This window comes from Blennius ocellaris (genome assembly GCF_963422515.1).
Source record: "Blennius ocellaris genome assembly, chromosome: 13".
NCBI lineage: Eukaryota > Metazoa > Chordata > Actinopteri > Blenniiformes > Blenniidae > Blennius > Blennius ocellaris.
Genome location: NC_137662.1, coordinates 12,857,020 through 12,870,603, shown reverse-complemented (window position 1 = coordinate 12,870,603; position 13,584 = coordinate 12,857,020). Strand labels below are relative to the sequence as shown.

At 40.6% G+C, this 13,584-nt stretch overlaps 1 protein-coding gene across 11 annotated transcripts in view; it reads left to right on the top strand.

The window, feature by feature from the left end:
• dst (dystonin) overlaps positions 1-13,584 on the top strand; it is a 97,962-nt gene that overhangs the window by 20,027 nt on the left and 64,351 nt on the right. For 5 of the 11 annotated variants that reach the window (XM_080507535.1, XM_080507543.1, XM_080507536.1 and 2 more), the window contains 15 exons: positions 604-696; positions 7,652-7,818; positions 8,020-8,132; positions 8,312-8,418; positions 8,502-8,621; positions 8,973-9,068; positions 9,183-9,310; positions 11,241-11,334; positions 11,421-11,575; positions 11,666-12,137; positions 12,249-12,377; positions 12,479-12,556; positions 12,646-12,807; positions 13,120-13,224; positions 13,430-13,525. In XM_080507535.1, coding sequence (XP_080363661.1) covers positions 604-696; positions 7,652-7,818; positions 8,020-8,132; positions 8,312-8,418; positions 8,502-8,621; positions 8,973-9,068; positions 9,183-9,310; positions 11,241-11,334; positions 11,421-11,575; positions 11,666-12,137; positions 12,249-12,377; positions 12,479-12,556; positions 12,646-12,807; positions 13,120-13,224; positions 13,430-13,525 — 2,115 coding nt within the window. Of the gene's footprint in view, positions 1-603; positions 697-4,496; positions 5,484-7,651; positions 7,819-8,019; positions 8,133-8,311; positions 8,419-8,501; positions 8,622-8,972; positions 9,069-9,182; positions 9,311-11,240; positions 11,335-11,420; positions 11,576-11,665; positions 12,138-12,248; positions 12,378-12,478; positions 12,557-12,645; positions 12,808-13,119; positions 13,225-13,429; positions 13,526-13,584 lie in introns of those variants that run through there. The other 6 variants (XM_080507537.1, XM_080507540.1, XM_080507538.1 and 3 more) reach the window with 3 other exon arrangements.

The following is a 13,584-nucleotide window of genomic DNA, read 5'->3' as shown; positions in this document are numbered from 1 at the left end:
GAGTTGTTCTGTTGTTGTAGCTACAGAACATACATCCATGTAAAGCTGTCGAACTATATAAAGGTCCCTCAATCTCTACTTTTAGCTGATTGATTACAGTTATTCCGGATGATTGCATCCACAGAGGAAGATTACATTATTTACTGCTGCATTAATCCAAGATTTTGCATTCTGCTTTTTTATGGGAAATGTATATCACAGGATTAAAAATACACAATTCCTTACATTGATATGTTGTTGATCAAACAGTACCTACAGGTTTATAGCATTTAATTGGTTGATAACTCCTACTTTGGGTTCACCTCAGTGCCACGATGTGATTACAATATTCTCCAGAAAAACATGACAATCCTGCCACCCTGTGGCGTATGTGATATGGCAGGCATGAGTCCAAAAAGACGAGACAGATAGACGCTCATTTGTTGTTGTTTGTTTCACAAGGATGAACTCTTTTGGAGGTTAAAATGACAGTTAGCACTGAATGTACATAATTAAAACAGCAGTCACATGTAAAGTTTTATGATGTCGTAGTGGTGAGATTCGGTTGAGTTCTGCAAAATATTGTAATATCTCATGCATTGAGCTTGTGTTTTCTGTCATCAGGTCAAACTTGTAAATATCAGAAACGACGACATCACAGATGGAAACCCAAAACTGACCCTGGGATTAATCTGGACCATCATTCTGCACTTTCAGGTCAGTATTGACTTCTAATGGGGTGTTATTGATGCTTTTCAAGTGATAATGGACTATACTTTTACTTAAAGGTATACAGGAGGATTTTCAGGAATTTTAGGAAAGAACCGCCCTCTCCACCGTTTGAAAAAAATGCGCATGCGCAACGCTGTACCTGCTCCCGAGACGGAACGCCTACTAAAACGCGTGCGAGAGACATGCACGAGCCCAGTTCTCCTCGTGCACGCTCTGTTTACAAGTCACAAGTCGGCATCGCTCACATAAGCTCACTTTACAAGAAGATTTGCACCCAGAGTGGGTGAAACTGTGTAAAAATGTCCGAGAATAATGCGTCGGGTCGGCCACCGGCATGATGAGGACCGTGTGGAGTGAGCTGCGCGCATGGACGAGCACGTACGACGGGCTTACGTCATATATCACCAGAATGATTGACAATTGGGAGGACCAGTTATTTTGATGATCCACCCGGAAGAAGAAAATCCTCTACTATACCTTTAAAAAAACTCTATGTGTGACTTTATTGTGCGTGCTTTATTGTGCACCAGATGGTGCATCTCAATTTCAATTCCATTTGATTTCATTCTGATTTAATTTTATTTTGGATTACACAAGAATCATCATTGTTCTGTTCCTTTTATAACGCACTTGATCATGATTTTAAATCGGCTGAGTTTCAACAGAATGATGCTTGTGCAACAGAAATACTGGCATCCTGAGATTCAATTACATAATGCTCTAAAGCTCCAGATTAATGTTCATAAACTGAGTTCACACCCATAAGTTGATATTTCTGCTTTTGACCACAGGCTGTCAAAACTATGCACCCTTCATCATGCTGTGTTGGGTTTTGCATTTTTCAGTGTGACAAGGCTCCGTTGACCTGCCTTACCCTTTCACGTTCATGCAAATTATCAGGTAGTTTTGAGTGGCCCCGTTATGTCAGATTTTAAATGCTTTGGAGGCGTTTTTTCTCTCTGTATGATTTGTAAAGATACAACATTTTTATGGAAGTAATTATTTTACATCGATATTTGGTCTATTGTTGTTTTTTTTAATTCAAAGTGTAGTATTTCTATTTCTCTGTGATATTCATTTATGCACTTGTCAGTAAAAGCCTGCAGTGCTATGCACCTCATCTCTGGGTAGAAGGTTTTTAAGATGCTTTAAGCTTTAAACTGTGTGAGTCTTTTTTCAAATGCACTTAAAATGTTCTCCAAAGCCAATATCTTGCAATTTATTGCTGTTGCATAAATCTTGTTAAGTGGCTTAGTGTTGTGAATGCCAAGACTATTCAGGTGTCCACTATATTTGAATGACTCCTTGCAGTGTTCTTTTCTTTCTCTCCTCTTCTCTCTAACTCCATGCACATGCAACATGTTAGAGACAGACAAGAATATGATCCAAATACTAGCCCACATCTTTCAAACGTATGGCTTTGAACCAGGTGGTTGTGCATTGGGCTTATTTTTTCATGCATGCATTTGTGTGACTAATAGACGGAGAGGATGAATTGAGAATAGGAGCTAACATAGTTCCACCCAGACTCAAACTTGCTGACGGATAGCGTTTGTGGCGATGCCAACACCTGCTGCTGTCAGTCTCACGCAAGCCCTACAGCAGTTGATCCAACAGTGAAGGACCTGTTTCTTCTTGATTTGGAAGGTCACCAGTGCATTTAAAGAGAAAAAGCTTAAGCTTCAGTCATATAATACACCTCTGGCTTTATTAGATAACCAGTCCTGACGGCACACTGACACGCGTGAACTGAGCACTACATGTCTTTATATGATTGATGGTGTCAGAAGTGATCAAAAACAGTTTGAAGGACAAGGGTTGCTTTGGGTGGTTTTCTGACCGCTTCAAGCTATATTTTTATGTATGTTATATAAATGTTTGACCCCAAAATTTCTACCTCTTGGTGGGCTTACTGTGTAAATACTTGGACTTTTGCTGTGATGCTTCAGACATTGTGCATTTTTTAATCATGTTCTCGCTGGCAAATGTGGATTTTGTTACACAAAGCAGGATGTTTCATGTTTCATCATGTTCTGTATTTTTCTGCCGGAGAAAACCAGGGTATGATATTTCTTTGACAGTGATGCCATGTCAATGTGATGCTTTCAGGTGTTTTACGTCTTGTTTGCTTGTTTCAGTCAGATGGAGGGCATCAATGAAGGAGTTCTGTATTTTTGGGTTGTTATTCAAAAAGGAATGACAAATCAATCCCTACCTTTATTTGTCATTATGAAGTAGTAACACGTTTTTTTTTTTTCCTGTTAATCCCTGACAAAGTACGCTACCTGTTGCTTCGTATTTACATTACTATGCATCATCTCCTCTTAAGCTTGTATTGCCACTCTTAAAGCTAGGTCACCTGGATTAGTGTCAATATTATGGCTTAAGGATGGTCAACAAACAGGGAATGATAGAATGATGGCGATTGAATAGTCATAGCCTCGAATTCCCAATTGACACAGTGAATGACTAATACTACTAATGAAAAGCTCAATTTCTCAAATTTTTCATGGTTTAACAAGTGTCTAGTTAATTCAAAAGGGTGTGGCAGTTTTAGTTATGAAAAATACACATCCTGTCAGTGGCATCAAAAGGAACAAAATGTTTATATCAAACAATAACATCATAGATTTGATCATTTTAATCAAGCCAATAACATAATAACTTAACCAGCTCATAGTGTAATAATATATTTGAGCCAATCACATTTAGGAAATAATGTACTAATTTATAAAATGATACTAAAATCACTGTGTTATTGACCATTACTACAATGAGGTGTGTCCATCAGCATTGATGTCTTTTCTAATGACAACATAATATAGACCCTTTGCATATGTACTCCTTTATTTCTAGACATAAATGATTGTTCAACGTACATAAGAAAAGGCAGCACACTGTAGTTTGAACTGTATTTGCTGTGCTGTGACCTCCTAAGAAACTTCGGTGATGTTTATACACTGTAAACACACAGTACCACACAGTCATTTTTAATGGCGATGTGTGTTGACTTTATATTTACGCTTTTACATACCACTTACACTTTTTTTTGCCTTTTAATATTGTCAGATTCCACTTCAGTGGGCTCTCATGGCTCATTTAATTGTTCTAATGGTTTTATATGGTGAATCACTTCCTGGTCCGAGCATCACCCCCCCTTGTGAACTGCAGTGGTGGTGATTTGTTCAGATAATGGTGTTTGCTTAAACCAGTGGATTTAAGCTCCACCTCTGGCTCGGCCATTGTATGTAGCTCGATTAATAGACAAAGTGAAAGCACTTTGCTGCTCAGCTTGGATTTGCCTCAGCTTCAGCCGCTCTGTTCTGCTTTTCAGAGCCTCTGTGACTGGCTGGGACTCTGCCTGGTTCATGCAACCAAACATGCTGAGCCAAAACAAATTCCCACAGTATAATAGGCGGCCTTCAAGCGGCATCCACTTGCAGTTTTAAGCTGCTTTCCTTCCGTCAACCCTTCAGATACAGTATGACCTGGTTACACAAATATTAGGAAAAGGAAAGAAGGCACCATGACGTGCATGTTTATGTCTTGACTAAGCAAATCAAAAACAGGTTTGTCCACAGGTCTTTTTCCGTTGCTGCTCAGCTGAGGGCTGTGAGCGCGTGAGCCACGTCTGCGTATGCCTTTATGGTGTTTGAGCTGGATTAGCAAAGCCGGAGAAATGTTTCAAAGGTCAGAAAAGATTCCTGTGTCAGAGGAGAGACCAGCGAGTGAGGGCGAAAGCGAGTGAAAACTACAGAGTGAGGGAGCGAGGGAGAAAACCTCACCGGTTCTGAGCAGTGAGTCAACAAATGGAAGATGTGGACTCCTGTCAGAGTGGAACGAGTTGTTTGTCTGGCTGCTGAGCTGCGACTGCTTCGTGTGTCATACTTCCAGAGTGTCAAAATGGCTTTCTGCCAGTGGGATCGTGCTTTTTCAGATCGCATGGAGCGCACCGGATACTTTTCCTGAGAACAGCTCACAGCTGGGAGTTGTGCACTGTCGATGGATAATACTTCATACCACTGACAACCATGGGAAACATCTGTGGGTGTGTTCGGGGCCCGAAAGAGGAATGCTACGTTGACCCTAAGAAAGCCCCATTAAAGCCTGAATCCAAAGAGCTAAAGGGTCGCCGATATTTTCAGAGAAAAAAGAGAAAAACGGAACATTTTAAACCGGCTGGATCTGTGTGGAGTCCTGGAAATGAAGCCATTGCAAGTAAGGTCATCTGCAGCAGCGAAAATTTACAAAACATCCCAAATAGTACCGCAGAGGAAAACCAAGCAGAGCTGGATAGAACCTTGGTGGTGGAGAAACATCTATCCAGGCAGGGCAGTATCAGCAAAGGTGTTTTTGTTGGCGAGGTCCCCGTTTTGATCCTCAGAGATCCTTGTGATGAACCTCTTGGCTCGAGGCTGCGGTACAAGGTGAGAAGATTTTCCACAGAGCAGGAAGACAGTGATGGCAGCAGGTCTGCTGTGGAGGGAACGCTGCGTGGCATTAGCACAACGTCCAGAGGCGTCTCGGCGAAGGATGGCCTGCTGGTGAAAAAGCTACTCAAGCGCCAGTTGCGGAGGGCCGTTAGCTTTGGAGCAGTGGAGCACATGTTACAGACTCTGAGGAGAAACGATAAACCTGGAACCGAGGAAACGTTTGCCAAGATTATATGGGGATCTCAAGCACACAGACGGAGGAGACGGAGAGCCCACACCTGCTCTGGTTACGTAGACCCCACGCCAGCTCCTGCCACATGTATTTCCACACAACACAAGGTAAACCAAGGTTGTGCTATTTATAGCTCCAATAAAAGTGACACATATTAGATTGGTGCATAAAGTAGACTGTGGTTTTTAGATTAGAAATTAATTCTAAGTATATGTATACATTTATCAATGTAGGATACATTTCTATATACAGTGCCTCGCTTATTTGTCTTTATTTATACATGGACATCTAAGATGATCTATAAATCTGTTTTTACAGATATAGGTGAACACCCTCATCATTTAGACAGTGTTAATTTATTTTTTTAATCAAATTTGATGCCTATTTTCATCTTCTTCAACAATTTATGGCTATTATTGAATTGTATGGAGGCTGAAATGCATATCCTCTCCAGATTGTGTTCTGCAGTTATACAGCTTACATTTATATATTCAAATTTTTTGATTGAATGTGGCTTCAGATTTCTTCATTTTATATTCAGTATTTATTAGCCTTTTTGAGACTTGAGACCTCTTACATGACCTACATTAACCCAGGTCAAGAATGCATGGATGATAGGCACGTTACTGCTGTGCTTGGTTTGCTCCCCAGCCCTCATAATGTCATAAAAAACTGTTTTGAGGAGGAAGTTTGTCGAAACTGTAGTCAGTTCTGTACAGAAACCTTTTTGAGAAAGATTGTCTATATTATGTCTTCGTTCAGTTCAATTACACTGCTGCTCAGGTCTTAATTTTGTTTTTCTGGCTGGGTGGACTTAATGCACCTTGTTTGTCTTATGTTGTTGACTGCAGGCCCGTGAGAATCTTGTTGATATGTTGATACATGAGGTGGACATGGTGGCGTAGAGGTTCGCAGTGTCGCATCACAGCAAGAAAGTTCCTGGTTTGATGGGAGCTACACTGCTTTTGTGCTTGTGGTGTTTGCATGTTTTAACTGTGAACATCATCTGTGGGTACAGTTTATTTCCACAATCTCAAAACATGGATTTCAGATTACTAAGTAACTTTAAATTTGCTGAAGATGAGTTTCTGTTTCTCTGTATTATCCCTGAACTGCCTGTCCAGGGCTGAGCCTGCATTTTCTTCAATGTGAGCTTTTGCACCAGATTTCAGCTCCTGTTGTATTTAATCTGAATGAATGAGTGTTTAGAAACTGATAAGAAAAGTCATGCTCTATCTTTCCAGAATTCATTCAATTACTGTGTTTTTTGTATGTACTGTTCAGACTGCTGCCAGCTGACTGTCTGGGTTGTGGCTCTGTTTGTTTTACGTCATTGATCTCAGCTGTAAAACTCCAGAGCAAGGTATTATCTAACTCTGTTTGACATTGCTGGGATACTGTTGACATTTTGGAATATGTGAACAAAGGGATTAATGAACCTTGTGAGTACAATTTAAAATTTTCAAACGTGAAGTCTTGCCCAACCTGTCATCAATTTCTCTTAAACCAGTTATTGTTACCTGTCCTTATTAAACCTGTGAGATTAATTGAAACCTGGGTATTCCTGGAAAGAGTTTTATGATTGAAAGAATAATTATGGAGTTGTGTGATGTATTATAGTTTGAATGGTAATCAATGCTATATGAATACGCAGAACAAGGGTTTAGTTTTCAATAATTCTCTTAGTAAGGGTTATAATTGATGAGCCTGAAATTTTACTTAACGATGTCTGCTATCTGCTAAGGGTCCCTCTTACCTGTCTGACATTTTAACCCTACGTGACCCTGGCAGGGCCCTGCGTTCTTCAGGTCAGCTTCTTTTAGACATCCCAAGGTCGAGATACAAACAGTGGGGCGATCGCTCTTTTGCAATTGCTGCTCCGAGACTGTGGAACAAACTCCCCCCCGACATTCGCGCCATCACTGATCTCGGCCTTTTTAAATCAAAACTGAAGACTCACCTTTTTAAGTTGGCTTTTAACTCTGCCTAGGGCTGTGTATTTTATTTTACTCTGTATGCTCTGTTTTATGAATTTCTGGATGGCTTCAACAAACTGCAGCACCGCCGCACCTCCTACAGACAGCACCTGTGTTCTATTTAATTTTTTTGTTTTTGTGTATTTATTCTCGTATTTTACTTCTTAATGTATTGTTTTAGCTTTGCACTTTGGATGTCACCGGGTGATTATAAAAGGCTATAGAAATAAAGTTTGATTTGATTTTTGATTGATCTCTCCCTCTCCCTTGCTCTATTTTTTTCTTTTGGTTTGTGACAGATCTCAGAGATCCACGTAACAGGGGAGTCCCAGGACATGACAGCAAAGGAGAGACTGCTGCTCTGGTCCAAGCAGATAACAGACGGCTACGTAGGCGTACGGTGTGATAACTTCACAACCTCGTGGAGGGATGGAAGGCTATTTAATGCCATCATTCATAAATACAGGTACTAAATCAAGCACATATGTTTTATTAAACGGAATAAATAAAATTGCCATTTATTTTTTTGAATCTAGATTTTTATTGCCATACCATAAAGGACACACTCCTTGTTTTCCAATTTTGTATGTTATCAAGATGTTCTGACCTTGTTGGTGTTGTCATAAAGGCCTCACGAGTCCTTTTGTCCTTTCTTTTTCTGCTGCAGACCAGATCTGGTGGACATGAGCTGTGTGTCGGCACAAACCAACAGATCAAACTTGGAACAAGCGTTTTGTGTAGCTGAGCAGCTGGGAGTGGCCAGGTTGCTGGACCCTGAAGGTGAGGACCCCACACTGCAGCGTTCATATAGTTTAACTTTGTGAAGTTTTTACCACCTTTAAGCTATAAATGATTTACAGGGAAGCTTTAGTTTTGGCTTGAGGTATAATTCCTCAGAGTATAGGTCAGTGACGTGTTGCTTTCATGAGCTATTGGTTTTTTTTCCCTCTCTCCATTAGATGTTGATGTTCAGTCTCCTGATGAAAAGTCAGTGATCACATACGTCTCAACACTGTACGATGCCTTCCCCAGAGTACCCGATGGTGTCGATGGGATTAATCCTAACGTGAGTCCGAAAGTGATTTCATGTGAAACTGCTGAGCAGGTACTCATTGCTGCTTCTGCTCTTGCTGCTTTTCCTCTGAACAGGATGTTGATATCAAATGGATCGAGTACCAGAACATGATCAAATACCTCAGCCAGTGGATCAAACACAACGTGGCCATAATGTCAGACAGATCATTCCCCAATAACCCTGTAGAACTCAAGGTACAGTGTCACACAAATTAAACATCATGATATAATTTTTGTTTATTACTGTTATGTTTTATGTTTTTCTAAACACCATTTGACAGAATAGTATCTAAAAGGTTGAGGATAATGGCTTTAGATCATTCTAATGTATAATATAATGTCTCTCTGCTGAAACTGAAACTTAAAGTGGCATTGATGGCTATAAAATGAGAGCTGCAGCATTCATTTGCAATATAAAATCGATAAGTTGAAACAGTGAAGGTGCTTTCATATAGCATTTTTAAAGCCAACCAGATGGTCCTCATGATTGCTTTGAGATTAACATTTTTTCTGATGTAAATTCCTGTAATATCCTTTTTCCCCCAGGCACTTTATACACAATATCTCCAGTTCAAAGAACATGACATCCCTGTGAAAGAAAACGAAAAAATCAAAATCAAAAATCTCTACAAGATGCTTGAGGTATGTATGCAATGTAAAAACTAGTGCAGTGCTACCCTGATCACACAACGCCGAAATACTGTATTATCTTACAGGTTGTAGTAACTTATGTGTTGTTGGTGGTGTTTCTGACAGATGTGGATTGAGTTCGGGCGCATTCAGTTACCCCCGGGTCATCACCCCAATGATGTCGAGAAGGAATGGGGAAAATTAATCATCGCTATGCTGGAAAGAGAAAAGAGCCTGAGGCCAGAGATGGAAAGGTATGTGGAGGCACACAGCACGCCAGTCCTTGTTTTGACCTGGCCCAGTACAATGTGAATGAAAAATATAATCTTTGCAGACTCTATAAAAACATCTAACAATAACCTAATCTTGGCCGGCCCTTGACTTTTCTTTCACGTGACAGATTTTGCTTGACATACTTAGGGATGTAAATGAGAAATATATTTTAGAGCTGAAAATGATAAAGGAGCAAATGTACAGCATGAGCCAGCATAATATTTTCTAAGGCTGGTTTAGGTGGAGTCTTATTACAAGCTTGTTAATGTCTTTACTGAAACCAGACACTGAGAGTCAGTGCAGCATGTGTGAGCATCTCCATTACAAAAGGATGGATGGGTAAATAGATAGATAGATAGATAGATAGATAGATAGATCGATAGATTCATAGATACAGTATATAGGTAGATGGATAAATACAGTATTGCTAAACATAAAGACAGGCTCACTTAAGAATTAAAGAAATTGATGTTTTAGCACAATAAAAATGTTTCCACTGAATATTGACTCCTTATTGAGATACAGTGAGATGCAGTCAAAAACACTATTGATGTGGATTATGTTGAGCGGAAAAGACTGCCAACTTCGAGGCAGGAAGCCACGACAGAATGGGGTTCTTCTGCACCAGATGTTATAAAACCCCTTTCCAGAGGGAGCAGAACAATCCATGATATGGATGGGTGGGGTCTCGTTTGATGTTGAACGGAAGGCCGCCGGGTCCCAATGCGATTTCCTGCTGTCCTCAACACTTTCTGTACAGTTTCCCAGTCTGAAGCTTTGTAGCCTCTAAGCCGGAAAGATGTGTAGCTGATCAATATGACTCTCTTTGGTGCTTCTTTAAATAGCGGTGAAGACTGAGAGGGGAGGTGTGCTCTTTCTATCTGGTACTCAAAGTGCAGACACGGTATTTCTGGATTACTAGTAAGCTGTTAAGTTGCATGTGATAATGGTGGGTTTTCTCTGATTTGACAATCGATAAAATAATATTTAAAGTTATACAGCACAAAAAGAAACTCTTGAAGAATGATGTTGACATGTTAGAAAAATATGACTGATGTGGTTCTGACACAAACTTGCATACAAGTTTGAATGTTTTTGTTCTCTTTCCATCAATATTTATTTGTGCTATGTATTGCTGGTTTCTATGGCAACTGAAATATCCTCTTTTGAGTTTTTCTGTTGACACAAGTTTAGAAAGGCTGATATTTTGATTCTTGCATTCATGTGTCTAAACACACAATATATTAACAGCATCAATGCAGGGCGTGGTGCACATGGGCAGAAACAGCAATTACAGGCATTTGGCAGTGTTTCATACAGTCTCACCTCTCAAAGTGTGGTGCTGTCTCAACCTGTATCTGATATCTGTCCCTTGAGGGCAGCATAGAGTTTCAGGGTGGGATTCTGTACGTGTTATTCACCTGGCTGTGACACTATAAATAGGAGCAGGTCTGGAGGCATCCCGTCAGTTGGGGATAAGCATATCTGCAGTCAGGCTCTCAAAGTTTAAATCAAGACCGGGATGGTGAAGATGGAAAACAGTGGTTGTTTTTGAAGCTGGTAATAGCGGTGACAATCTGAAGTAAGATGGCTTATTTGAGTGGGCTCTCGTCCGTCAGCAACAGTAGCTTCACCAGCTATGGCTCCAATGACGTCCACCTGGGTGAACCTTTACAAATAAACAGCTCAGTATTTCTCAATAACAACATTGCTTTTGGATCCAGGTGAGATGACTTTAGTCACTTTTGTTTCCATTTGTTTTTTTTGTTTTTTTTAATCTCTGCTTCTCGGTCATTGTTGTGCTCTGTTCTGAATTTCATGGCTCTGAGGCTGGCTTTAATATGTACAATAGAATCAACTTGAATAATATACCTAAAACAATTATATGTCTATTTCTTTTCTCTTTTGAAGGCTTGAGATGTTGCAGCAGATTGCAAACAGGGTGCAACGGGATTGTGTCAATGGCGAGGACAAGCTGGCATTGGCAAGGACGGCCCTTCAGTCTGTACGTTAGGTGCAAACATTGTTACTTAGGCTGTGGTAAATATGGATATGTATATGCTTCAGTTTTTTTTTTCTCTCCTTTCTAAGGATGCAAAACGTTTAGAGTCTGGTATCCAGTTCATAAATGAAGCAGAGATTGCTGGATACCTGTTGGAGTGTGAGAACATCCTCAGGCAGCAGGTCGTGGATATCCATATTCTTCTGGATGGGAAATTTCCATTTGCAGACCAGCTTGTCCAAAGGTAATTCGATCTTCTTTCATACTAAAATTATGTAAATCTCTATAGAGTTTTAGATATGGAGATGTCATATTGTTGTTTCTTTTATTTCAGGGTATCAAAACTTCGGGACGATCTTCTCACAATGAGAGCTGAATGTTCCTCCATCTACAGCAAAGGTCGCACTCTTACAACAGAACAAACCAAAATGATGATCTCTGGCATCACGCAAAGCCTGAACTCTGGCTTTTCCCAGAATATCAACTCAAGCCTGACACCAGCCCTCACTCCTGCACTTACCCCTGGGGGGATAGGTACCCCTGGATCCACATTCACCTCTAGCCTTACACCGTGCCTGACCCCCTCCATGACACCCGCCTTGACTCCCAGCATGCAGCCCGTTTCGGTCCAGAGCTACATGGGAAGTGGTGGTGGTGGCATGGACCCCGGTGGGCTCATGCAGCTGAAACATATTCAAATCCGAAAGCCTTTGCTGAAGTCCTCTCTGGCAGACTCCAACATGACGGAGGAAGAGGTCAACATGAAATATGTTCAGGATCTCCTGAACTGGGTGGAAGAAATGCAGGTGAATATTCAGCATGAGGTTTTTTTTTTGGTGTTGTTTTGTTTTGTTTTTTGCTGCAATTGTAAATCTCTTGGGACAGATATTGAGTAGCTTCTTTTTACATACATAAAGATCCAGTTGGACCGCTCAGAGTGGGGATCTGACCTGCCCAGTGTGGAAATGCATTTGTCAAACCAAAAAAATGTGCATAGAGCCATTGAAGAATTTCAGATGAGTCTTAAAGATGCCACACTGACTGAAGTGAGTTTTATTTTTATTTATATCCTGCTTACAACTCGAGTACAAATTCCATAATATTGTTATTAGCTATTCTCAGCTAACTGTGTTTATTCTTTCTCCAGATTCAGATGACCATCCCCCTGAAGCTAACTTACTCAGACAAGCTAAGCAAACTGGAAAAGCAGTATGAAAGGTTGTTGGTAAGTCCATTTCAAGTCTCTTCCAATTGCTACAAATTATTAGGGCCTTTGTTGTGGACTGACTTTTTTTAAACTCTTGTGACTTTTAGACCTGCTCAAGGGAACGGCAGAGCAACCTGGAGAGCCTGCATGACTTTGTGTCACAGGCAACCCAAGAGCTCATCTGGCTGAATGAGAAGGAGGAGGAGGAGGTGGCCTTTGACTGGAGTGATCGCAACAGCCACATCTCGAAGAAGAGAGACTACCATGCTGTGAGTCATTTTTCTGTCTCTGAAAGCGTGTTTATTTTTTTTTATCATCCTGAGCTTTATCTGTGGGAACTTCAGTGTTTACAGAATAACAGACATAACAATAACTTTCTCTGTTGCAGTTTTTACAGGGTTGCATAGTTATGACTGACTTGTTCCAGTTTTTATTCAATATAAAATAATAATGTATGAGTAGAGGTTTCGGTGTCAATTTGATACTTGTGACTGTGAGACATGATATGCAGTTGCGTGAGATGCTGGAGTCCTTTGTCATGGTTGAATGTCATTGATACTCAGCATAATGTCTTTATACAGGACTTGATGAGAGAGCTGGATGAAAAGGAGGAAGCCATCAAGTCTGTGCAGGACAAAGCAGAGCACCTCATGCTCAAGAACCACCCAGCCAGGCTAACTATTGAAGTAAGCCCTTGTGTGTGTGTGTTTCCTGGATACTTAGCTCTGCGGTCAGCATGACAATTCAGCTTAAAATTTTGGACGAGCAGTAGGGCCTCCACCCTGAGTCCTATCATTAAGAGATTTTGAAGTACTGTCTGAGCTTGTAGTTTTTCAACCATTATGCCACGGCTTTTTTTTTGTGAACTGTTCTTTGTATTTTTTCTTCCAGGCATACAGAGCTGCAATGCAGACACAGTGGAGCTGGATTTTACAGCTGTGCTCTTGTGTGGAACAGCACCTCAAGCAGAATGCAGTTTACTTTGAGGTGAGGTGCAATCTGTGACTTTTTGATCAAATACAGCCATTTCTATGTGCTTGTCACAT